General features: G+C 39.1%; 1 protein-coding gene across 6 annotated transcripts in view; it reads right to left on the bottom strand.

The window, feature by feature from the left end:
• Window positions 1-685: 685 nt before the first annotated feature.
• ATAD2B (ATPase family AAA domain containing 2B) overlaps window positions 686-25,749 on the bottom strand; it is a 187,883-nt gene continuing 162,819 nt past the window's right edge. For 5 of the 6 annotated variants that reach the window (XM_089922466.1, XM_089922468.1, XM_022574353.3 and 2 more), the window contains one exon: window positions 686-24,988. In XM_089922466.1, coding sequence (XP_089778592.1) covers window positions 24,947-24,988 — 42 coding nt within the window. In that variant the 3' untranslated portion in view covers window positions 686-24,946. The remainder of the gene's footprint in view (window positions 24,989-25,749) is intronic. The other variant, XR_016395309.1, reaches the window with a different exon arrangement.

Raw genomic sequence — 25,749 nt, 5'->3', positions numbered from 1 at the left:
GCCACCCCGTGGCTCACAGAGAAAGGCCTTCCCTCTAGTCCTCAGACCCTCAAACCTCACGTGGTGACCAGTTTCCATTCCAGGGCACGAAGGAGGCAGCCGCCATTGCTGTGCTGTTTAGCTGAAGTTGGTACCAAATACGCATTTACCATTTTTATACCTGGTAAGTCGACTTGCCGTCATTTCATCATAAAAACCACTTATAAGGAGAAAAGGACTGGACACGCTCTCCATCTTTCAGTATTTGATGACACAAAGTCCCAATGTCGGGCATCAACTTCTAGCACTACAAGTGTGGCTCCCACTTGGACAAGATACCGAGCTTCGTTATGCAGTTTTTAATATTATTTATTCTTTTAAAAAGTAATAAGCACAAAACTACATACGTTGTATGTCATTTAAAGTATTTATGTCAAACAGGGTGCAAGTGTGAACCCAAGGACTGGAGCACAAGTGTCTAACTGCCTGGGGCAGGGCGATGTCAGCGTTGGTGGGCGTCTACCTCCAAAGGAGGTGCTAGTGGTCAGCGAGACTCAACACAGACGACACTGAAATCCTGTTCTCTCCTCAGTTATCACACTGGAGCAAAACTGGCTATTTCTGTGAATGATATAAAACAGGGTTCTCTGTAACGGTATTGTACATAGTATATGTTTACTGTTAAGTTCTTGTTATAATAAATATATTTATAGATCTAGACTCGGAAGCCAATGTAATGCCTCTGTGTGCCACTGTCCTTGCCACCGAGATGAGAAACCCCAGTGCAGGCCTGTGCCACCTCTCCCATCAGCTGTCCGGGCTCTGTTACAGACTTGAATGCACATCTTGGTGATCATAAAGGATAGGACTCCTCAGCAAGGGAATGAATGTACAGGGCTGAAAGGCAAGAATAAAGGGCAATTAAAGGTCAAAGCTGAAAGGGACTTGCAAACACTCTGGCATCGACTCTGAGGGTCTCCCTTCAGTTTAAGTGCTCTTATTACACTTGTGCAACCGAAAGCTTCAAAAAGTTAGCTTCCCCCTGGTCTGCTTCCTGAGCCAGACAGAGGCTGTCCTGGAGAACTGTGACAAATCCACATGGCAACTCCACGCCATCAGCCTGAGAAGAGACGCAACACCCTTCCTTCAGGAAGAACAAGTGGTGACTGCCATTCTAAAATCCAGTCGGGGGCCTCCCTGCCTTCATTCAGTCCCGCCTGAGGCTGTTCTCTAACCTGCTGTAATAGACCGGCTTTGCTCTCGTAAGGATGCCCACGCAAAGCCCAGGGCAAAAGCATAGGACACCAGATGGGGTTGCTCCCTCTCTTGCATGCAAGGACTTTAGATTTAACGGATTAGTAAGAGAAGGTAGATTTACCAGCATTTTACCCAAGGGAAGAGCCTTAATCCCCAAATCTCACCAAGACCTAGTATCTCCTTGCAAGAAAAACATCAGAAGAAGGTAGGTTGGGGTGGGTGGGACTGGGAGTTCTCAGAGAACTCGGCTGAGGCCTTATGATGAGTGGACCACATACTTGCCAAAAATACCTGCACTGGTACCTTCACAACACTAGTCCTAGAGGAAAGGATGGAGAATGTCTAGAAGATTCCAACCATGAAGAGCTAAAATTATAAGCTAAATTATAAGCTAAAATTATAAAAACCAAGCAATTGTACTTCCTGGTGGTGCAGTGGTTAAGAATCCACCTGCCAATGCAGGGTACACGGGTCCAAGCCCTGGTCCAGGAAGATCCCACATGCCGCGGAGCAACTAAGCCCGTGTGCCACAACTACTGAGCCTGCTCTCTAGAGTCTGTGAGCCACAACTACTGAGCCTGCGTGCCACAACTACTGAAGCCCACGCGCCTAGAGCCTGTGTTCCACAACAAAGAGAAGCCACCACAACGAGAGGCCTGTGCACCTCAACAAAAAGTAGCCCCTGCTTGACGCAACTAGAGAAAAGCCCACACGCAGCAACGAAGACCCAACGCGGCCAAAAATAAATAAATAAATTCGGAAAAAAAAACAACAAAAAAACACCAAGAAATAGTTTCGTTACCTCCTTCTTTCTCTACTCTATTTGCCTAAATCAAAGGAAATATGTTCTCTGGCTCTATGAAGAGTCTGTGTACTTACCGTAGAAGGCATCTGTGTTCGCTGTTATTAGGCACCCATGTAACCATGGGGAGAGTCTCTCTTGTTGGACTCAAGGCACTACCATCAGACCTGGCATGGATGGTGATGAAATTCATTGTGACAGCCACGAACAGGAGACGGATCACATTGTGTGTGTCTGTGTGAGCACTTAAAAAAAAAAAAAAAAACTCAACCCTAAAGTAAGAAGAAAACAGGAAAACTATTTGCGGTCCATATGACAAAAGATTAATATCTTTACTAAAGAGGGCACGTAATTCAATTAGAAACTGTTAAGGGATTCTAACTGTTAAATAGGTCATGAACAGACACTGCAAAGAGGAAACATACAACAAAAAGTTCAACATTTATAATTATTAAATAATGAAACTTAAATAATTAGGTAACATCTTTACCTAACTAAATGAGCTTCCCAAACCTAAAAATAAAGGGAGGGGTGAGGGGTGAGGGGCGCTGATGAAGAGCAGTGAAACTCCTGAGTAGCACCAAGGGCTCTGTAAACTGAAATGGGTCTCAGAAAGCAACGTGGCAGGTGCCATGTATCAAGAGCCTAAAGAGTACCTGACCCAGTAAATCCACTTCTGGGCGTCCATCAGGAAATAATGCAAACTATGGAAAAAGTCATATAACAACCAGCTCCCACTTATTGACACTAACTATTGCCAGACACCATGCTAAGCACTTAAAAGCACTGAATCCTCATAATTCTACTAGACAGGTACTAAAGACATGCAGCAATACAGAAAACATTAGAAGAGGGGGGAAAAAGGAAGATTCATATTTGTATATGATTGTGGTTATGTAAGATATGTATATAATGATATATAAGCTATATATATACACACACACAAAGATATGTAAAATATGTATATTAAAATGACCAGATGTACAGTCATAAAACTACTATTAATTGAACTGATGGAATTGTGGGCAATTTTCTTTCTCTCTTCTCCAAAATGTATATAAAGTGATGACATTACTTTTGTAATAAAGATATCGATATACATATATATTTTTTAATGGGGAATGAAGGACAGAAAGTAATCTTTCTCCTATATTTTAGTCTGAGAAATTCTCAATTCCTATCTTGGACACCATAATCAATGGAGAAGTTAAAAGGGTTCAGAATAATGTAACAAAGAATTTTGAATAAGAAAACAGATTTCCAGTCATAATCAAGACTTTTTTTTTAAAACCTAAAGGCTAGGGGTGAATGGATTGTATCTTTCAGTGCGTGAAGATTTGCATGAAACAAATGAATACCACCACTTCTCTGTGTTCTTGGAAGGTCAAGAAAGATGAAAAAGACAATAATAAAGAAGAAAAAATTCTAGTTCAACAAAAGGATACATGTATTAGTGCAAAACTCTGCAATAGGTTACCAAGATCCTTGTGAAGTCCTTTTCTAATTAAACCTCAATAATATATAACATAATTGCATACATTATCCCATTTTATCCTCTCAGCTACCCTAAAAGGCATAGGGCATCATCTTCACTCTTTAAGAGGAAACAATATCAAGAAAGTTAAGTGATTTGTGCGGCAATAGCTATGCCCCAGGTGTTCTCCATGCACTATCGCATTTGATGCTCATCACAGTCTTGCAAAGGATGGTTAAACCTGCTGCACAGATGAGGCCACAGGTTCCAGACGTGAAGCAGAGTCCGTCTAAGGCACATCAGTATTCAAAACCCTGCTCAGTGGGCCTCCAGAGAGGCTGCACTACATCATATGGTCTCTTCAAGGCTGCCTGGAACTGTGTAGCTCTTATGGCTCCAAGGCTAAGGCTCCTTCCTCCTCCCCAAGCTACCTCAGAAACCTGCATTAAGAAAACAGAGAATTCTGTGACTATAAGAGACATTCAGCTCTGTGTTAGATACAGTCCTCTTTAGAAGCAATTTTTGAAATATCTGGTTAGAGTCTCAATAACACACTGGCTTCCTCCATTGAAGGCTTGGCTTTACACAGGAAACTTGGGTTTGGGGGAAAGAAAGAGGCCTCTGACTAAGATATCATTTCTGCCTCATTTGAAACTCCTCCTGTGAGCCTTCACTCTGCTGTGAAGTCTTAAGGAGTTCCTTACCTTCTTGCTGACCACAAACCTGGTCAGGGAGAGTAAAGGAAAGGGGAGAACATCATTAACACTGGCTGCACCTTCCTCAGTCCCAAAGGGCATACCATGACCTTGCCACCCAAGGAGGTAGAAGGTCAAAGAGCTGACTAAAATGAGGACCCAACTCCAAGAAGTCTGCCTTTTCCACATGATGGCAAAAATTAGACAATCCAAAAATCTGTGTTTATCTTCCCAAATTTATAATCCATGTGCTCTGCTGCCCTCTATGTAACACTTGGCAAGTCACCTGGGTGTCTTTCCTCATGAAAGGTGAGCACAGCCTTTGAATGGATCAAACTAGGTCAATAAGACTATGTTCTCTGCAGGCAGGGGTCATGTCCTCTTATCTTCCCCCACAGGGCACCTCACCCTGATGAGTAGTGACAGCCAGATTCTACTGGCAGCATGAAAAATGTTTTGAGTTATGAAAAATATAAAGGCAAGGCCACAGGTTTGTGCACTGCTTTAGCCATCCCTGTTATCTACAGATGACTAAAGAAACAACAGTTTTTGTTAAAGGGTTTCTATTTACCATGTGTATAGATTTCTGTCATTCTCGGAGAAGCTAGCCACCACTAGCGCAGACCTAGGCACCACCGGACCCATCAGCCCTGTCGACTTTGCAGCCCTGGTGGTAAAAATCAGTACTTGAAGCTCTTCAGTTCACTCCCTACATTCTCTGGTACCTCTCTGTTACTACTGCCCTATTTTAAGCCCTTATTTCTCCTTAGTTGTTGCTATTATATTTTCTTTTTATAGGTGTTTTTAAAATAACAGCTTTATTAACATATAATTCACATATGATAAAATGCACCGTTTTAATGTATATAATTCAGTGGTTTTTAGAATATTCACAGAGTTGAGCAACCATCACCACTATTTAATTGCAGAACATTTTTATCATCTCAAAAAGAAACCTGAGAGTTCAGGGTTTTGGTGGCACAAGCCACCCGTCTCCTTGCATGGCCCTGCAATAAACTTTTCTCTGTTCCAAAAAAAGGGAAACCTGTATCCATTAGCAATCACTCTCTATTTCCCCCACCCCCAGCACATGGCAACCACAAATCTACTTTCTGTTTCTATGGATTTGCCTATTATGGACATTTCATATAAATTGAATCACACAATATGTGTTCTTTTATTTCTGGCTTCTTTCACTTACCATCGTGTTCTCAAGATTCACCCATGTTGTAGGAGGTACTAGTACTACATTCCTTTTTTATGGCCAAATAATATTCCATTGAAGGGGTATATAAATGGATACATTTTGTTTAACCATTCACCAATTGATCGGCATTTGGGTTCCTTCCTCATTTTAACCATTAATAATGCAGCCACAAACAATCGTGTACAAGGGTTTGAGATTAAATAAATTTGGGAAATGCTGGGTTTAACAAAGTTAAACAGGTTTCTTTATGACAGAACTTCTGTGTCAAGAACACAGTAACATTGGGGGAGAATAGATACATGTATACGTATGGCTGAGTCACTTTGCTGCGCACCTGAAACTATCACAACATTGTTAATCGGCCAGACTCCGATATAAAAAAGAAACAAACACAGTAACAGTCATTACAATTTTACTGAAGTGGATACACAAGGCAGGGTTTTCCAAGCTTATTTAGCCACAAATTGCCCCCCCCACCTCCCAAATCTAGAAAACTTTTTTTCTTTACTAAATTATGACACAAGCTCAAATAGTTACATGGGATTCTGGGGTCAATATATTCTGTCTTTCATCTTCAAAAGAAGCACATCAGAAAGTAAAGGTAATATTGTGAAATATTCTGAAGCAAATTCTAGTTTAAAATTGTCAAAATATTTCTTAAGAAAAATTGATACATTTTTATATGGCAGCAGAAGAAATGAGATCAGTATTCTTTGACATGAACAAAATACTTTTCCTGAATACAGCAAAATATGTTTCACCGCAATTTTCTAAGTTCCAAAAAGACTTTAGCATCTCTTACACTGCAATGTAAGAACACTGAAAAAATGGAAATAATCACACAATAACCATTCTACACAACTAAAATACCCAACCCACACATCTAACGATAGTTGCAAAAGTGTGACCTGACAATTTCTGGAAAAGACTCTCGGGCATTTTGTATTTTATTAATCTTGAACAACATGACAATCTTCTCAACAAGTCAGCTGCAGAGGAGAACAAAGACATCCATCATTTGTCCCAACAATATTTAAAATTCAAAACTTTCACACTAATTCCAATATTCTCATTAAAATATATTAAAACATAAAAATTTTCTATCTAATATCCCTTTAGATTAACATTTGTGTTAATAGTGAGACAAAGTTTCATCCAATTCCAGCTATAAAACCTTGAGCATGTCTCAGAAACAAAGAGCTTTTTGACGATCTTTTGCTTTTTTGTTTCTGTGGATATATGTTTAAGTTCAAACAATGTGGAAGTTAAGTGTAAAAAAAAATTCCAAAGATGTGAAACTGATTTTTTACAGTGTGATAGGCAATTACTCCTTCCTTTGCTACAAACTCCATTTAAAACAATCTTATTAAAGAAATTTCTTTATTAAACCATGGTAAACTACACAACTGACAGCTTACTGATGTTTCCTTTAAATATGTGAAGTAATTTGAGACTTCCCACCACAAGTAACTTTTATTTCAGTAACATTTTAAGTATAATGTTACTTGTGGATTGTCACATTTCTTTTTAAAAGGACATTCTGTTTGCAAAGGCTTGTTAAAATACTTTGCACTTATTAAAATGCTAAAATAGACATTTGTAATTATTTCCAACACTTTCCCAAGGAAATTTAAGCTATAAGCAAAGTAACTCTACACAATGTTTAGAAATAATGCTATCTCATATCAAAATTAATTTTGCTTTTTTGCCACAATGAGACATTAGAAAAGCTCTGTGCTCTACACAGATAGCCATAGACATATGACTCAGGCTGTTCATGTGTTTTTTGAATTAATAGCACCAAAGTTTCTTAAACCTGTGGTTTTACTGATGGCTCTTCAGCTACTGTGACAACATAAGATTTTGGAGTAATGCTTACTGATTTACCATTTGTTGAGAAACTCTAAAAAAAAAAAAAAAACCTGTTCTACCTAAGAAATCTTAAACTCTGTGCTCTGACAAAAGTCTCCATCCAATACATTCACGACTCCTCCCACTGTATTTGCTCTTTAGTTTCATTTCAGACATTCAGTCCTTAGATCCTTTCCATTGTCTCCCAATTTAGTAACCCCACTTTGGTTTCATTTCCATTCTCACCCAGGAATGGAATTCCTCTCCCAAAAGTTACCTCATCCCCCTAACATTCTGGTCCTTCAGTTGGACCAACAAGCCTAATTATAGTCCTATTCTATGAGCCTTCTCTGAGGCTTCATTCGGGGGTGACACCTACAAGGGGGAAAAACCCACATTCACATAGGCTGGCACCACTGCTAATACATGGCGCCCACACTCACCTGTGCCCTCAACTTATTCTCACCTGTTCCTGGAGAGCTCCCTTTCCTCTTTCCATCAGTGACTTCTAAACCTTCACTTCCCCCCCTTAAATTTCTTACTTAGAACCCCTCACTCTTATCAGAAGGGCACAACTTTACATCGAAAAAAGGAACGCGGAGGATGATGGCAAGTGACAATACAGTTTTTAAAATCTTCCTGAATTGACCATTAAAAACAGAGAAACTGGGGCTTCCCTGGTGGCGCAGTGGTTGAGAATCCACCTGCCAATGCAGGGGACACGGGTTCAATCCCTGATCCAGGAAGATCCCACATGCTGTGGAACAACTAAGCCCATGAGCCACAACTACTGAGCCTGTGCTCTAGAGCCTTCGAGCCACAGCTACTGAAGCCACTGCACCTAGAGCCCGTGCTCTGCAGCAAGAGAAGCCACCGCAATTAGAAGACCGTGCACCGCAACGAAGAGTAGCCCCTGCTCACAGCAACTAGAGAAAGCCCACGTGCGGCAACGAAGACCCAATGCAGCCAAAAATAAATAAATAAACAAACAAACAAACAGAGAAACCAGGGTGAAACATTCAAAGACTCCTGGATAGCATCTAAAACAAAACTAAGTAACAAGGAATCTCCAGAGCTCCAAATCCCAAGTGAGTGGGGTCAAACCGCTGACACCTACGAGACTGTGGTACATTTGTGAGGACGAAAGCAGAGGAGAGGCACTGGCATCTAAGGAAAGTAAGAACCCGCACAGGTACCCAGGCGGGGAGTGAGGGTGGGGCACTGACGAGAGCACCTGATATTGAGAGGAGTTTGCACCCTCTAGTTCTCAGGTGAGGGTAAGTGTTCTGTGGGAACTACTAGCCTTGCGAAAATTCTCAAAACAACTCAGCCAAAGCCCCGTTTCAGGCCCAAGCCCCATACTAAAACAAAACTACTAGGGACAGAATCTAAATTGAACAGCACAGGGACAAAAGAGAAATCCAGATAAAATAGGGGAGGGGAACAAAGTAACCAGATTTCACAGAAATAACAGAAGAGAGAGCTCTAGAGCCATAAAATTCAGGCTTCCTTGTAAAAGTTCAAGGAAAGTAATTTCATATAAAAAATGAGGAACTTTTGTGTGGATTGAGGGAAAATCCCACATAAATATATAACAAGAAAAAACTTTAAAAGGAGAAAGCTACCCTACAGGCAATAAAGGCCCTCCTACAAAATACATGAAAACTATAACCTACTATTTCAAAACAAGCAAAAGGACAAAAAAAAATAATAGAAAAATGAAAGAACAATGTAAACCAAAATTAGAAAAACTTACAAAGGATGTGAAATAACTCAGAAAGAAAAAAAATCATGTTAGAAATGTACACTAAAGTAGAAAGAACATAAGAGTCAATTTTAAAAAAAATAGATAATGCCTTAAGACAAACAGAAGGGAAGAAAAGGCAGGAAAAAAATTTTTTTAAATAAATTTATTTATTTTTGGTGCATTGGGTCTTCGTTGTTGCACGCGGGCTTTTCTCTAGTTGTGGTGAGCAGAGGCTACTCTTCATTGCGGTGCGCAGGCTTCTCATTGCAGTGGCTTCTCTTGTTGCAGAGCACGGGCTCTAGGCACACGGGCTTCAGTAGTTGTGGCTCGTGGGCTCTAGTGCACAGGCTCAGTAGTTGTGGCTCACGGGCTTAGTTGCTCCACGGCATGTGGGATCTTCCCAGACCAGGGGTCGAACCCGTGTCCCCTGAATTAGCAGGCAGATGCTCAACCCACTCTGCCACCAGGGAAGCCCAGGAAATTTTTTTTAAGTAACAAAAAAATGAAGACATTCCTGGTTCTGGTTAAGACTGAGTAAGCATACTCCACTGTATCTCTCCCAGTGTTTACAACTAAAAGTCCACATAAAACAATATAATTAATTGCTAAGGGCTCCGTGAAAGATAAACAAAGCATGTGAACTCAGTGGGAAATTCAAAACTCAAACAATGACCCACATGGTAGTGAGTTCCCTGGTTTGGCTTTTATCACCTATATCCCCCAGCTTACACTAGGGAAGCCAGAATCTCGGAAGAAAAATGGTCTCTCTACATCCTCCAGACCCAAACCCAGGTGAGCCTCAGTAATGAATCAGCCTCTTCATGGCAGCAGTGACAGTGATATTTTTTCTCTTTCTATCCAGATAAGCAGAAAAGGGGGCTTTGAGGAACCTGACAGTGAGGGAGAAGATCACAAAGAGTAGGGAATGGAGAATGAGGCCCTTTAAATTACTGTATGAGATTCTGAGTTGCGCATGCATAGAACTGACCAGGATCAGTGGAGCAAAGGCTGTGACATCCGAACTACAGCAGAGACCACCCCCATGTCCTGCTAGTCCAGCGGCCCCTGCATGGTGCACATAGGGAGCTACATTAGTTTCCTATTGCTGCTATAAAAAATTACTACAGGTTAGTGGCTTAGGACAACACACATCTATTATTTTATGGTTCTGGAGGTCAGAAGTCTAAATGGGTCTTATGAGCCAAAATTAAGGTGTCAACAGATCTGTGTTCCTTCCTGGAGCTCTAGAAAAAAATCTTTTTTCCTTCCCTTTTTCAGCTTCTAGAGGCTGCCTGCATTCCTTGGCTCAGGGCTCCTTCCTCCATTTTCAAAGCAAATCACTCCAAATATCAGTGGTTGTCTGGGCAGAGAGCAGGGAATGAACAGGTGGAGCACAAGAGACTTTTAGGGCAGTGAAGTTAGTCTTAATGATACTGCAATGATGGATACACGTCGTTATACATCTGTCAAAACTCATAGAAAGTACAATACAAAGAGTGAGTCCTAATGTAAACTATGGGCTTTAGTTAATAATAATGTATCTATATTTGTTCATAAATTGTAACAAATGTACCCCAGTAATGCAAGATGTTAATAACGGTTAAATGGGGGGGGTATAGGTAAGGGGATATAAGGGAACTCTGTACTTTACACTCAATTTTTCTCTAAACCTAAAACTGCACACACACAAAAGTATATTGCTTTTTTAAAAAAGCAGTGTGCAAAGGAATATCTAGAACAACTCCCTTCTGTGTAAGAATAAAGGGGGAAAATAAGAAAATATACATGTAACTTTATTTTAGCAAAAGAAACAGCAGACAGATAAAGAGAAACAAATGAGGTTATTTACCTTCCATAGTGGAAGGGATAGGAGCAGTGATACTTCTCTGGACCTAACTATTTTGCACAGTCATGACTTTTGTAAGTATGTTAATGTTTTACATATTAAAACACATAAACAACAAGAATAAGAGGGACATTATAACTGAACACAAACAAAAAAACAAAAGAACCTAACTATATTTCAAAGAATAACACAACCAGAGTAGATGGGCATAAAGAAGATTAACCGAAGTAACTTTTGAACACAGTATTTAGACTATATGCCCTCAGACTAAAGACAAAAAGCACTATAAACAGAATTTGAACTCTACTTAGTAGGTTTGAAGTTTTTTTGGTAGTATGGGCTAACTTATCTAACTACCTTTTATGTAATTAAAAATTTAGAAGGGGCTTCCCTGGTGGCGCAGTGGTTGAGAGTCCGCCTGCCGATGCAGGGGACATGGGTTCATGCCCCGGTCCGGGAGGACCCCACATGCCACGGAGCGGCTGGGCCCGTGAGCCATGGCCGCTGAGCCTGCACGTCCGGAGCCTGTGCTCCGCAATGGGAGAGGCCACAACAGTGAGAGGCCTGCGTACCGCAAAAAAAAAAAAAAAAAAAAAAAAAAAAGAATTTAGAAAATAAATACATATATTCAGGATAAAGGAGCTACCTTTCTTGTTGGAGAAGGAAGTTACATACATGGAAAGATGACAGGCCAGGGCAAAGGAAGGTAAAATGATGGGAAAAGATGTACCATAAAAACACTAATTTTAAAAAAAAACTAAAGTAGCCATATTAGTAACAGACAAAGAAGACTCTGAACAAGGATAATTACAAGGGATAAAGAAGAATATTACATAATGATAAGCAGTTCAATTCACCAAGACGGCATAACAATTTTAAATGTGTATACAACTAACAGTAGAGGGTCAAGCTATAAGAAGCAAAAACTGACAGAACTGAAAGGAGAAATAGACAAATCTACAGTTATGGTTGGGGAGTTCAACACTCCTCTCTTAGTAATTAATACAAGTAGACAGAAAATCAACAAGGATACAGAAGATCTAAACAACGTGAGCAACCAATGTTATCTAACTAAAATTTATAGAACCCTCCATCCAACGACGACAGAATACACATTTTTTTTTCAGGTCGACATAGAACACTAATGAAGGCAGATCAAATTTTAAACAAAGCAGAATAAATTTAAAAGAATTAAAATCATACTGACTATGTTGACTTTACCAGAATTAAATGAGAAGTCATTAACACAAAATCTGGGAAATTCCAAATATTTGCAAACTAAACAATACACATTTAAATAATCCAGGAGTCAAGAGGAAATTTCAAGGTAAAATAGAAAATATTTTGAAATGAATGAAAAGGAAAATACAACATTTCAAAAATGTGTGGGATGCAGCTAAAGAAGTGCTTATAAATTTTTAACATTAAGTGATTACAATAGAAAAGAAAAGAAGTCTCAAACCAATAATCTAAACTTTCAGTTTAAGAAACCTAACACAAAAGAAGAAGAAGGAAGGAAATAAACTTAAGAGCAGAAATCAGAAAAATGAAAGAGAAAATGGAAAAAATAGGAAAAATCCATGAAACCTAAAACTAGTTTTTTGAAAAGATGAATAAAAACAGACTGAGCAAGGGAAAAAAAAAAGAGAGCAAGAGAGAAAAGACATGAATTGCCAATATCAGGAACAAAAGAGGAGATAGTGCTACAGGCACAACAGAGATCAAAAGCTAACAAAGACTAATATAATAGGGTTGTGTCCAGAGGACTCAGGAACCAACTTGAAAAGGTTCCCACAGGCCAGAGATTGGACCATTTTAGCAGGAATAAGCATGATAATGGCAGTGCATTGAAATATATTAAATAGGCTTAAATCTATGAATTCATAATGATACCAAGAAAACAAATTCTTCACCTGTGGATGGGGACATCATTCATTTTTTTTAAATTAATTTATTTGTTTTCATTTTTGGCTGTGTTGGGTCTTCGTCACTGTGCGCGGGCTTTCTCTAGTTGAAGTGAGTGGGGGCTACTCTTCATTGCAGTGTGCAGGCTTCTCATTGTCGTGGCTTCTCTTGTTGCAGAGCACAGGCTCTAGGCATGCGGGCTTCAGTAGTTGTGGCTCACAGGCTCTAGAGTGCAAGCTCAGTAGTTGTGGTACATGGGCTTAGTTGCTCCGTGGCATGTGGGATCTTCCCGGACCAGAGATCAAACCTCTGTCCCCTGCATTGGCAGGCGGATTCTTAACCCCGGAACCATCAGGGAAGCCCCCATCATTCATTTTTAAAACTGGTTAATAAAGGTAAAGAATCAAACTTGGGACTTCCCTGGTGGCGCAGTGGATAAGGATCCGTGCTCCCAATGCAGGGGGACCGGGTTCAATCCCTGGTCAGGGAACTTAGATCCCACATGCATGCCGCAACTAGGTCACATGCCACAACTAAGGAGCCCACCTGCCGCAACTAAGGAGCCAGCGAGCTGCAACTAAGGAGCCCGCCTGCCGCAACTAAGACCCGGTGAAACCAAATAAATAAAAATTTTAAAAAAAGAATCAAACATTAATCCTACCTTTCCTATATGATTTGCACTACTGAATAACCAGATAATAGACAAGGCAATAATAAATTAGTAAGGAGTGATTTCATTAGAACTCACCATTTGCAAACTCTAATGAATTAAGGTATCTAGGCATTGAGTATCGATTACTGCTAACATCACAAAAAGAACGACAACCAGGTACTATGTGCCTCCAAGCAGAAGAACACACTCATTATCACTTATAAAGTAGTCTTGCACAAAATAACAAAATAAAACCCGAATCTGATTAGGCCTCTAGATTAGTGCTATCCAATAGAAACACAATGCAAGCCACATGTTTTGTTTGTTTTGGCTGCGCCATGCGGTGTGCAGGATCCTAGTTCCCCAGCCGGGGATTGAACCCACACCTCCTGCAGTGGAAGCGTGGAGTCCCAACCACTGGACCACTAGGGAAGTCCCACACATGTGTTTTCAAATAACCACATTACAAGAGAAAAAGGAACTAGATAGAAATTATGTTTTAATAAATTTAACTTTATATATCCAAGGTACTATCATTAAAATATACAATCAATATAAAAACAATGATATTTTCATATTATTTTTGAAATTAGTCTTTAAAATAGGTGTGCATTTTACACTTATATCTCAGTTTGGACTAGCCACATTTCAAGCGTCCAATAGCCACATGTGGCTACCATATCGGACAGCACAGCTCTAGATCCAAGCACCAATTTATGGGAAATACAGAGGACAAACAAACATGTTAGCTGCACCAAAGGGATTCAATCAGCAAAATCCAGACTCTGGGAAATTCAACAGGTCAAAACTGGTTTCTTCAACAAACTAATGACAAGGAAAAAAGAGAAGAAGGAGGAATCTGTAGATTAAGATATTTTAAAGACAAAAGGAAAAAAAAAGGCAGGAAAAACTTAAATGTAGATTAAGATATTTTAAAGACAAAAGGAAAAAAAGGCAGGAAAAACTTAAATGTCTAGAAATACACACAGGTGATAAAACTATAAGGAAGGCAAAAACATCATTATCATAAATGTTAGAATAGTGGTTACATTTGGGGAGAAAAAGAGGGTTTTAATTGGAATGGAGCACATGGAAAGCTTCTGGCTTGGCTGACAAAGTGTTATTTTCTTTACCTGGGTGGTGGTTACATCTTATAACAGTTTATGATAAGCTACACATTTGTTTTAAGCAATTTTCCATATCTGTTATGTTTTATAATAAAAAGGTATAAATTCAATACATACATAAATATTTGATAGGAAAAGTTTGACACCAGCAGGTATTAATTTCCTAAGCTTCGCAATATCCTATCCAAACTTACCACGTCCATCTGTACCCACAGTTTCTGGTCTTCAAGAATAAAAAATCCTTACTCTTATTCAAGACCAACACTGCCACCTATGTTTCTGATTTTATCCCCCCACCCCATCTTTTCTGAAATCTTGATCCATTAATTATCACCTCTTCCAAATCTTCGACCTCCACCTTTCTATTGAGGCAATACAGGATAATGGTAAGTAGCTGGACTATTGTGTCAGAATCCCAGCGTTCAAATTCTCCTTCTGCTCTTTACTAGCTGTCAGTCGTGTATCAGTAACAATCTCTGTGATTAACTCTCCTCATCAGTGAAATGAGGAAAACAGTATCTATTTCATAGGGTTGATGTGAAGAGTAAATGAGTTAACAGGTGTAAAGCCCTCAGAAGAGGACCCGGAATCCAGCACCTTTTCAATAAATGTTAGCTACCTCCACCACTGCTACCATCATCTCCATTCCTTCAGTGTATAACATGCTCGGTCTTTTTCACTTTTATCAAAATCCTTTCCTCAACCCTGTGTACCTCTCTAGTTATGTTCTCACTCCTTCCCTTTTTCCTGAAAACAACAAAGATTACCAAACTGTCATATCTACTGGCAATGTTTTAGTATATATTTCATTGGTCTCCACTGGAGCATTTGATACTGTTGTCCATTTTAAATATAACATTTTCTCCTTGAGTTTGGTGACACCACTCTTTTGGTAGTGCCGCTTTTGAGAAAGTAGGATCAGTCCCCTTTGTAAGAGACATCCTCTAGTGCTGTTTATACATTTTTGTTCCTCTATGTACCATTTTCATTCTGCTTTGAAGCACCACCTAAGTGGTCTGATTCACATTCACAGTTTGAATAACACTTACGGCAGCTTAACCCCAAAAGTGTCCAGCTCTGAACTCTCCCAAGCTTCAGATGTATTTATCTAAATGTCTGCTGGGCCTGAACGTCAAAATGTCCAATACTGCATTCACCCCAGATTTGCTATTCTCTCCTGTTCATTCTCAGCTAATGGCATTACTTATCTATCTGCTTACCCAGGCCGAAACCTAAGAGCAATTCCAGGCTCCTCTTTTATCCTCATCCCCAAAATACAATCACTCTACATTTTCTGCAAACTTGTCCCTTTCTCAACTTCCCAAGTTCAGGCCTGCAGCATCCCTTACCTGGAATACGAGAAATGCAAATAAAATCCTTGTTAAACCTCTAATACCATTTTTTTCTTTACTTTGCTTTAGAAAGAGCAAACTAGAAGCGCCCATAGTTGCCTGAACTTAACATGTTTGCCTCTGTCTCTATACCTTTGTTATACTGTTCCCTCTTCCTGGAATGTTCTCCCCCAGTTTTTTACTGCATATATTCCTTCACTTTTTGAGATGCTGTTAAAATATCATATCCGCCTGAAGAACCTCCTACGAATTCCCAGGTGAGTTGAGTTCCCTTCCTCTATGCTCCAATGGCACCTAAGCTAAACCATTATCATCGCACTTACCTAATTTAAAACTTTTTTTTTCTCTTACTATGTCATCTTCTACTGAATATTTATTTCCAAGGGCAGGGACTGTTTTACCTAGCTTTTTAACTCCCATGTCTAGCACTTACTTGGCATATGACAGGCAGTCAACATATCTTGAAGAAAAAAATTTTCTATTTTGTATGTATCTGTCAAATTAATATTTCTAAAGTTCCATTTTCAACATGCCATGGTGTTGTTCAAAAATGTTCAAGGATTGTCACATGATGAAGTATCTTAAGCCTAGTCCTCCATAACAAGACCTCAAACTACACACACAGCTTTATCTTCCACTATACTTCCATATACATATATATATATCTTTAATTCTAAACAAGTCTACTCACAGTCTTCCAAACTGACTTTTTGACCCTTACCTCCCAAAACCATTACAACCCCCAAAAATGTTGGCCTATTAAATTCAAAACTTTGTTAGCAACTCACTAGTGATTAATCCACAATGCTGTGTGATATTAAACACACTGCTGTAATGGATACCTGGAAGGGATCGTCACATCCTAACTTCCTTATCTCCAGTAAATGGCTAGTGGGGGAAAGGCCAAGATAACATTTTGTTTAACTTGTAAAAGACATCACATATGTAAGAAAAACACTAAACGTTTCTCTGCTTTACTCACCCTTTTTTCTCCAGTCCAGGCTTCTTTCATCTTTCTTGGCTTGAAACTCATCAGGGATGAGGCGGAGAGGGTTAGCTAATATGGAGCTTCTTTCCCTGAGGCTAGGCTTCTTCTGTTAATCAAAACACTGACCTGAGGGCTTCCCTGGTAGCGCTGTGGTTGAGAGTCCGCCTGCCGATGCAGGGGACGCGGGTTTGTGCCCCGGTCCCGGAGGATCCCACATGCCGCGGAGTGGCTGGGCCCGTGCGCCATGGCCGCTGAGCCTGCACGTCCAAGAGCCTGTGCTCCGCAACGGGAGAGGCCACAACAGTGAGAGGCCCGTGTACCGCAAAAAAAAAAAAAAAACCGAAACCATTTTTATGGGTACATACAAATATAATATTTGTATAATCAGCGCAGTAATGACTAAGAATTCTTGAACATTTACTATGTGCCTGGTACTGTTCCAAGTGCTTTACGTATGTTGAGTCAAATACATAATCCCCACAATAACCATCGTGGGCTTAGTGCTATCATTATCCTCCATGTTCCAAATAGACTGATGTGCAGACAGGTGACGTAACTTGCAGAATGTCACATAGCCAAGAATGGACATACCTAGGATTCAAACTCAGTCTGGCTTCAGCACCCACACTATTACCTTCTCAAATAATAAAAACACAGACAAGAAAGATATTCATCAAAGGCATCAAAGTGGCTCCCTCTGGGGAAAAAAGTAAAGGAATGGGACTGGGGAGGAGTAGAAAGGGAACTTCAACCTTATCCAGAATTTGTTTTTCTTTAAAAAAAGAACAAAATCAATTATGACAAACTGTTAGCATTTAATTCTGGATGGTGGGAATATGCACACTATATTATTCTCTGTAGTAGTCTGTAGTTTAAAAAATGTTTATTAATAGGGGAGAAAAACTTGAATAAGGGCAAGTGAATTTCTCTTTCACCTTAATGATAGATAAGAATCCAAGCTCTGAAGCAACACAAGACAGAACCTCAGCTAACACTCATTAGCTGTGTAACCTCGGGCAAGTTGCTTAACCAACTCATTATTTCAGTTTCCCCTTCTGGTAAGCGGAACCAATGACAGTTCTTACCTCATATAATTGCCGTGATAATTAAATGGTTAATTCTTAAAATAGTACCTAACACGAAGATGTTTGCTATTACTACTACAGGGTGATGCCAGTAGACATACTGTCGCCCAGGCATTGGCCACTACTAGATAACATCTTGTTTACTCTTTGCCCACTGAACTGTAAGCTCCAAGAGAAGCAGGACCTTGCTGTCCTGTCCTCAGCTGTAACTCTAATGCCGAGAACTGTGCTTGGCAAGTGGCAGTTGCTCAAATTAATTTGTTAAATGAATTTTGACCTGTAGTGACACGGAACTGCTTGTACTTTCCCCTGCAGCTGTCATGCTATTTCACTTCTCAATCTGTGCTTCTGTTGCTCCTTCTGCCTGGAAGGCCTTTCCTATCCTGATGCCTCAGCTCAGGCATCAGGTTTCTCAGGAAGGCTTCTCTGAGGTTGGGCTACATGCTCCTCCTCTGTACACCTATAGTGCCTTATGCAGAACTCAACTGTAACACATGCCATGTTATACTGAAATGATGTTTGTGTGTCCATCTACCCATACAAGAAGTCAAGCATAGAGATTAAGGGCACCAACTCTGGAGCCAGACTGCCTGCATTTGAATCCTGGCTGTGTGACCTTGGGCGAATTACTTTATGTCTCAGTTTCCTGGCCTGTAAAATGAGGATAATAATAACTTATCTCATAAGGTTCTCATAGGATTAAACAGTTTCTATCTGTATTTGTGAAATACTCAGAACAGTCCCTGCCACCTAGTAAATGTGATATGTTATAACAATCTCATTGAAGATAGACACAATGCCTTGCCCATGTTTACCTTCCCTCAAACTGATGACTTTTACACTAGTCCAAACTAAAGGATTAGTGCCCAAACTAAGTCAGCTGCAACGAAGGTGGAGAAGGGGTGATGGATATTTGACAAGTTTAAAGGGAGAAAAAATATCAACAGAACATGCTGCATGATTAGAACGAGATGTACCATAAGAGGATAAAATTTAGGATGACAAGATTTGGATACTTGATGGACATGGTCTTATTCATAAGATGGAAAATATAAGAAAAGCAAAAAAAGGAAAAAGGAGAGTTCTTGGCAAATTTTTAACAAAATGCTTCATGCAATGCTTAAAGAAAAAACACTTAAAAAAAATAGTTTGAACCCTGATCAACCATGACAGAAATCTGGCACATTACATCTAAAAGAACTTAAGCTCCATGAAGACAGGGGCTTTTTCTGGTTTTTTGGGGGGGGTTTTTTTGGGTTTTTTTGCTGCTTTATTTCCAACTTCCGCCAACAGTGCCTGGCATACAGTAGGCACTTACTGTGCATTTGCTGAATCTATGAAAGGATGATTTAGATAAGTTTCAGCTTTCTCTGTCAATTAAACCAAAAAGAATTACACATTTTCTGTATGTCCAGCATTGTTTTAAATTCCTACAAGGAATATAAAATATAATACTTCTTTTGTATCCCCTTTCCCACGTGAATAAATTACTAAGAGTTACATAACACTAGTAATTCACTATGTTACACAGTACAAAATACAGCTAAGTTCTGAGGATGAATGATAGCATACAGGAGATTTATTGGTGTAGAATCTAGGCCCACTCCTGAAATATGAGCAAGATTTCAACAGATTAAGATACTCCAGGTGGTGAAAGTGATACGATATAATGTGAAGGGTCACAAGAAACTAAGAAGAAGTTTTGGTAAAGTGGGACTAGACTATAGAAAAGCCAGGTAGAGGCAAAGGGCAAATAAAATACCAGCTCCCTCGGAAGGCTTTCCTCATTGCCTCCATCCCTAAACAGAATTAATTGGTTCCCTTCTTAGAACTCTGAACAACACTGTGTTCCTTCTATTACAGCCCTTAACCCACTGAATAATTACTACTAGTATTTGTACCAACCGCCCCTAGCAGACTATAAGCTCCTTAAGGATAGAGAATATGTCACCTGTGTATCACATATGTCTAGCATAGTGCCTAGGACATAACAGACATATGACTGTGCGGGTAAGAGAGGGAATTTGTATTTTAAAAAATAGCCAAGAGGTAACTTTTCAGGTGTTTGGGCATAGGGATAAAATGAAGTAGGTACTTAAATATTAGTCTCTCACTTTACTGTAGTTTTGAGTCTGATGGAAACTAAAACTGGATACATAAACCCAGCTTCATCCTTGGAGCCCTCAAAACTTGACTGAGACTCAAATGCAGTTATAAACTCTCTAAGCATTCAGATAAAGCTTTATTTTTTTAAATAAATTTATTTATTTATGTATGTATTTTTGGCTGCGTTGGGTCTTCATTGCTGCACACAGGCTTTCTCTAGTTGCAGCGAGCAGGGGCTACTCTTTGCTGTGCTGCGTGGGCTTCTCATTGCGGTGGCTTCTCTTGTTGCGGAGCACGAGCTGTAGGTGCGCGGGCTTCGGTAGTTGTGGCATGCAGGCTCAGTAGTTGTGGCTCACGGGCTCTAGAGCACAGGCTCAGTAGTTGTGTTGCAAGGGCTTAGTTGCTCCGTGGCATGTGGGATCTTCCCGGACCAGGGCTCAAACCCATGTCCCCTGCACTGGCAGGTGGATTCTTAACCACTGCACCACGAGGGATGCCCCAGATAAAGGTTTAAAAAAATCTGTTTCCCAGGTTTATCATTACCAGTCTTTTGATACAGACAATCAAAAGTAAAAATTAGGGACTTCCCTGGTGGTCCAGTGGTTGACAGTCCACCTTCCAATGTGGGGGACGTGGGTTTGATCCCTGGTCGGGGAACTGGGATCCCACATGCCGCGGGGCAGCTAGGCCCATGCGCCACAACTACTGAGCCCACACGCCACAATTACAGAGCCCATGTGCTCTGGAGCCCATGTACCACAACCAGAGAGAAGCCCGCGCGCTGCAACAAGGGATCCTGTGTGCTGCTGCTGGGACTCAATGCAGCCAAATATAGACAGGTAAATTAATGAATATTTAAAAAAAAAAAAGTAAAAATTATACAATCTGCAAAACCAAGAAAAACAAAGTCTTACTCAAATTCAAACAGTTCCTTTTTACTGTGAAAAAAAAGGAAAAAAAGAAAATTAAAGATTTATATAGAGGAAGTTTAGTATACTAATCTTGGGACATGAAAAGGTGTCTCGTGGCAGACAGCAGAAACATGGGCAATCTAAAGCCAAGAACATTCTATTCACTTAAAGGAATAAGCCTCTCAAAATTCCGGTATGAAATCTCGCTCCACATTTAAATTCTATGTATTGTTCAAAATACGCTGATAACTACCTGATTAAAGAGAAAACACTATAGATTAAGCGAACCATACTACCTGATTGTCTATTGTAGCATAGTCTTCCAATGAGAAAAACAAATTTCAGAAGTAATCCATTTGCTGCTACACAACGACTTTTAGACAATCTTCAATTGAAGTTAAAACCACACTTTCTCAACAGAAAAACTTTTACATAAAAAAGACTGAGGGCTACTAAAATCTAAAAGAAGCATATAACAAGATTTTTGGCATGCTTAATTAATAAACATCAATACGTCCTAGCTACAAAATAATGAGTTCAGCTAGAAAGTAGCATCGCACTTGCAGCCAACAGTAATCATAATTAAGCTAAAGAAAGACATGTTTTTCTTGTCATCTTTATTCAAGTATTTCACAGCAGTTATATTACAAATTACAGTAAATGTTCAAAATTCCAGAATTCAAAAATTAAATAATTTATTTCAAACTAATGTAAAATGAAGTCAAATGCAAAATACCAACTTAACACAATTCTAAATTAAACTACAAACCCAAAACAGACCATAGTTGATGAAGTGTACTTAATCTGCAAAGTAGACATACATGACTGAAACCAAAGAGGACTCCCAAAGTCTAAATAACCAAATGTACAAAATACAAAAGATGTAGGTACAAGTCCAAATTCAAGCTTACAATGTGATTACAAATAATAATTATAATAACAATGGCATTCAGCTACGGGACCTGACACTGAAGATACCTACTGAATAGCACCATAGCTGAACCAACTTAATCAAAAAATGGGAAGATATTACCACCCCACTCCCTAAAAATAAAATCCAGTAAACCTACAAATACATTTATTGGCATATGAGAAAAATCAAGTCATGAAAGGACATTAAAAAAAAATAATCACAGGTGAGATTCAAGCTCAAAAACACAATTAACTCCACAGCCATCAGTTTCAACCCTAGTGCGGTTCCATCATCTTCGAAAGGCTCCTATGGTCCCCACAGCTGAGCATTAATTATTGTTGGGCTGTGCCGTGATACATATTTTAGTGATCTGAGAGCAAGGTTCTACACAGGAGCGTATCATTTATAATGCTCACAATAGGAAATAAGAACAGAGGTCAATTTGTACATATTTTTGCCAATGCTATACGGCAAAAATTAAGAACTTACAGAAAGGTAAACAAAATTGAGTCCACTTGGATAATTTCACAAGCTGCTTTAAACTATAGAACCACCAGATATCTGTAAAATAAGAAAAACTGGTATAGTGGGGGGGGGGAAGGGGCCAGAGGAGTTGGTACAATTTCACCTCATTTTTCTCCCCTTGGCATTAGATTGGCTTTCTCTTTAAGACCTAAACTGTTCAAAGTGGCAGTTCCTATCATACTGAGGTTGCCTCCTATTTCTCCATCTATATCAAGGTTAAAATTAAAAAACTTGATCTTTTGGAAGCATTTTAATGCTAAACAGAAATAAATTTCCCTTGTCAAACTCACTGATGGCTAAAATCTTAATTAACTTGTACAAATTTAGTAAACTACTAAGAACATGTGCATTTTTTTTTTCCATTCACAAGTGCTGCTGTTACTTGAACAGAATGCTTCTGAATTAGAGTAACTGGAATAAATATTTAAAGAAAAATAGTGCAGCAAGAACCTGAGACTTGCAAAAAACCCTTTTACCAGAAACTTGCTACAAAAAATCTGCTACATCTTATTTCATCAAATCTTTAAATTCTGTAACAATTTCCATCAAAATACAAAATGCTAATGTATTAGACTGTAAAATAGCTTGAACTGGTATGATGGTAATAAATTACTAAAGTAAGCATGAAAATCCTCCCAATAATCAAATTAGAGGTTTCAAATAACCTCCCCTTTAAAATTGGTTCATCGTTAATCGCACTTGCCCACCTTAAAATACAGTGTGCCTACATGGGTAGTATCTTGAATTATATATGACTAACTGAATATTTTGAAAACTTCCTAGGTATAAAGAAAACAAGTGGCATTATTTAAAAATTAAACTAGAATTAGAAGGCATAAAATGTTAATGTAAATGCAAAGAAGCACTTCAGATTACTGCAGTAGCCTTGGCCAAAGTGTGCTTTCTGAGCTGGCATCCAGCACCCTACAATAGCCAGAGACGAGGAGACAAGTACCTTAGCTTCAGCATGTAAACGGTGGCAAAGTGAATACAGAACTCTGTAGACACTGTTGGTAACTAAAATACAAAAAGCTGAGGTAGCTCATTATCTCTGCAGTAGTCCAAGACCGTTTGCTCTAATTAAAACCCAAACTACATGTGTTGCATATATTGTAAAGACACACCTGCAGCTAACAGCTATAATGAATGAAGATATCAAGAAAACTTGTCAAAATTTTTTACGTTTTTGTTTAAAAATCATCTGATAAAAAATGTCACTGCACTCCCTTTGTCTCTTTGCAACTGCCTAGACTGTGTCTCTGAATTTGTAAAGTTTTTGTAAAACTAGTAACCCATAATTAATTTTAGATAAGTACAAGTCACAGAAATCGCTTAACAAGATCCAAAACAGGTTCCAATCAAAATGAATAGTTGTGAAGGTAAGCTTATGATAAGGGATTTAAACATTAATACTGTTATTCAAGGACCATACCAGAGCTCACTTGCAACTATGCATATAGAAAATGAATTTTATGGAGCTTCTGACAAATTCCTCTCTTTTCTGTCCATTTGGCAAGTCCGGGCTTTAAACCAAAACAATTTATTATACATGAAAATCGTTCTTCTCGGGGAACTCAAACATGAATAACTATTAAACTGCCATTGACAGAAGAAAATAGAATGTCACTCTATTTTCTGACCATCATTGTCATCCATACCAAAAAGGGTGTGTGTTTTTTGATGGACTGTGAATTTTTTGTTGTTGTTGTTTTATTATATGTTTCTTAAACAGAAACGGACCATACAGGAAAACTTACCATTTTAGTATATTATGTGGCTTAACCACTGTCTTGATCGAGTTTTGAAAACAAGATAGGCATTTTATACCACAACACTGGTTGCCTCTTAATGATACAGAGTATCAAAACTTATTTTCAGGGTTGTGACCAAAGAAAACATTCTAATCCATTTGCTACAAGTAAGCCCATCCTTGTGTTTAGCCTTATCTTTCTCGAATAAAAAGGCACATTAAAGGCAGTTCTAAAGAGCCTAATCTAATTTTATCCAGTTTCTTCAGTTTCCCACCAGAATATACCATAGCCAACTTTAAAACAGGCTTCAGTCCGTTACCCAGAAGAAAAAATAAAAACAAATATGATAAAAGGGGGGTTGGGGGGGAAAGGTTGCCCACTGTTTAAACAATTCAACACACTTAGAACTGCCCCATCCAGTTTCCTCGTGTTTGCTGGTCTGCTCCCTAAGAGAGGTCTCCAAAAGAGAGTGCACAAAAAGAGAAGCAGAAGTGAGAGCAGTTTCTGTAGCACCAAAATCTCCAATCTGTGGGGTTGTATTTTTTATTTGTGGAAAATACAACATGTTTCTGAAGTTCTGTTTGGTTCTTGTAGGCTGGTTGGTTTCAGGTACCTGAGACAATAGCACCAAATTCAACAGAGAGAAAGAATGAGTGAGAGAGCACTTTACACCAAGGCTCTGCACATAATTGGTGCAATTTGAAATTGAATGGCTCAGAAGACTGCTCTGGCAGGAGCAGATGGGAGAGGATAAACCACTCTTCTTGAAAGGTTCATAGGAATGTCTCAAACATATGAACTGTTCTTTCCATCTCCTATAAGGGGGGAAAAAAGTACACGTTATCTATTAAAGGAAAGACAAAAGCATTACAGAAAAATTCACTTCAAATTAACTTTCTAGATAAAGAATTTTAGATACAAAGTTAAGTTTTAAATATATTCCTGATTACAGTACCATAGCTACTGTGTAAGACTATCTGCCCTAGACACGTCCAGATGCCTCCTACTTTACATTTAGGCTAATGAGGATGATGCTAGCAACAATGAGTACTTATTGTGCCAGATACTGTACTAAGAAATTTACATGTATAAGTAATCTGCCAGCTAAAAACAGCAGTCAGGATTTGAATACAGGTAGCCTCACTCCAGAGCCTGCACCCTTCCTGACTCATTATATTCGACTGACTCCCAAAGCACAATGAATGTATTCAGTATAATAAAACTTGTACCCAAAGTAGAACGTACCCTGCTCCCAGTGCTACTCACTTCAATCAGAGCTGAAATTTAAAAAAAAAAAAAAAGCCAGAAAGAGTCGATGCCATCAACGCCAGGAATGCCACTCACTGGTGATTCTGCTATAGATTCCTTCTCTCCTAAATGAGACCCCCAGATTACAGGGTTCCAAGACCCATACTGCAAGATGTTTCAACTGCTGAAGAGTATTCAATCCATTCACGCTAATCAAATGTCAAGCACGTGAACAAAGAAGTTCTAGAATTTTTAAAAAGTAAAGAACTCTACCCCACACATTACATCCAGATGGGCAAATGTCAAATACATCTAAGACATTTGGTTT

Source organism: Delphinapterus leucas, chromosome 13, assembly GCF_059928025.1.
Source record: "Delphinapterus leucas isolate spDelLeu-1000000601 "Yukka" chromosome 13, BTC_Dleu_Yukka2, whole genome shotgun sequence".
NCBI classification, from domain to species: Eukaryota; Metazoa; Chordata; class Mammalia; order Artiodactyla; family Monodontidae; genus Delphinapterus; species Delphinapterus leucas.
This window is presented reverse-complemented; position numbering and strand designations above follow the sequence as displayed.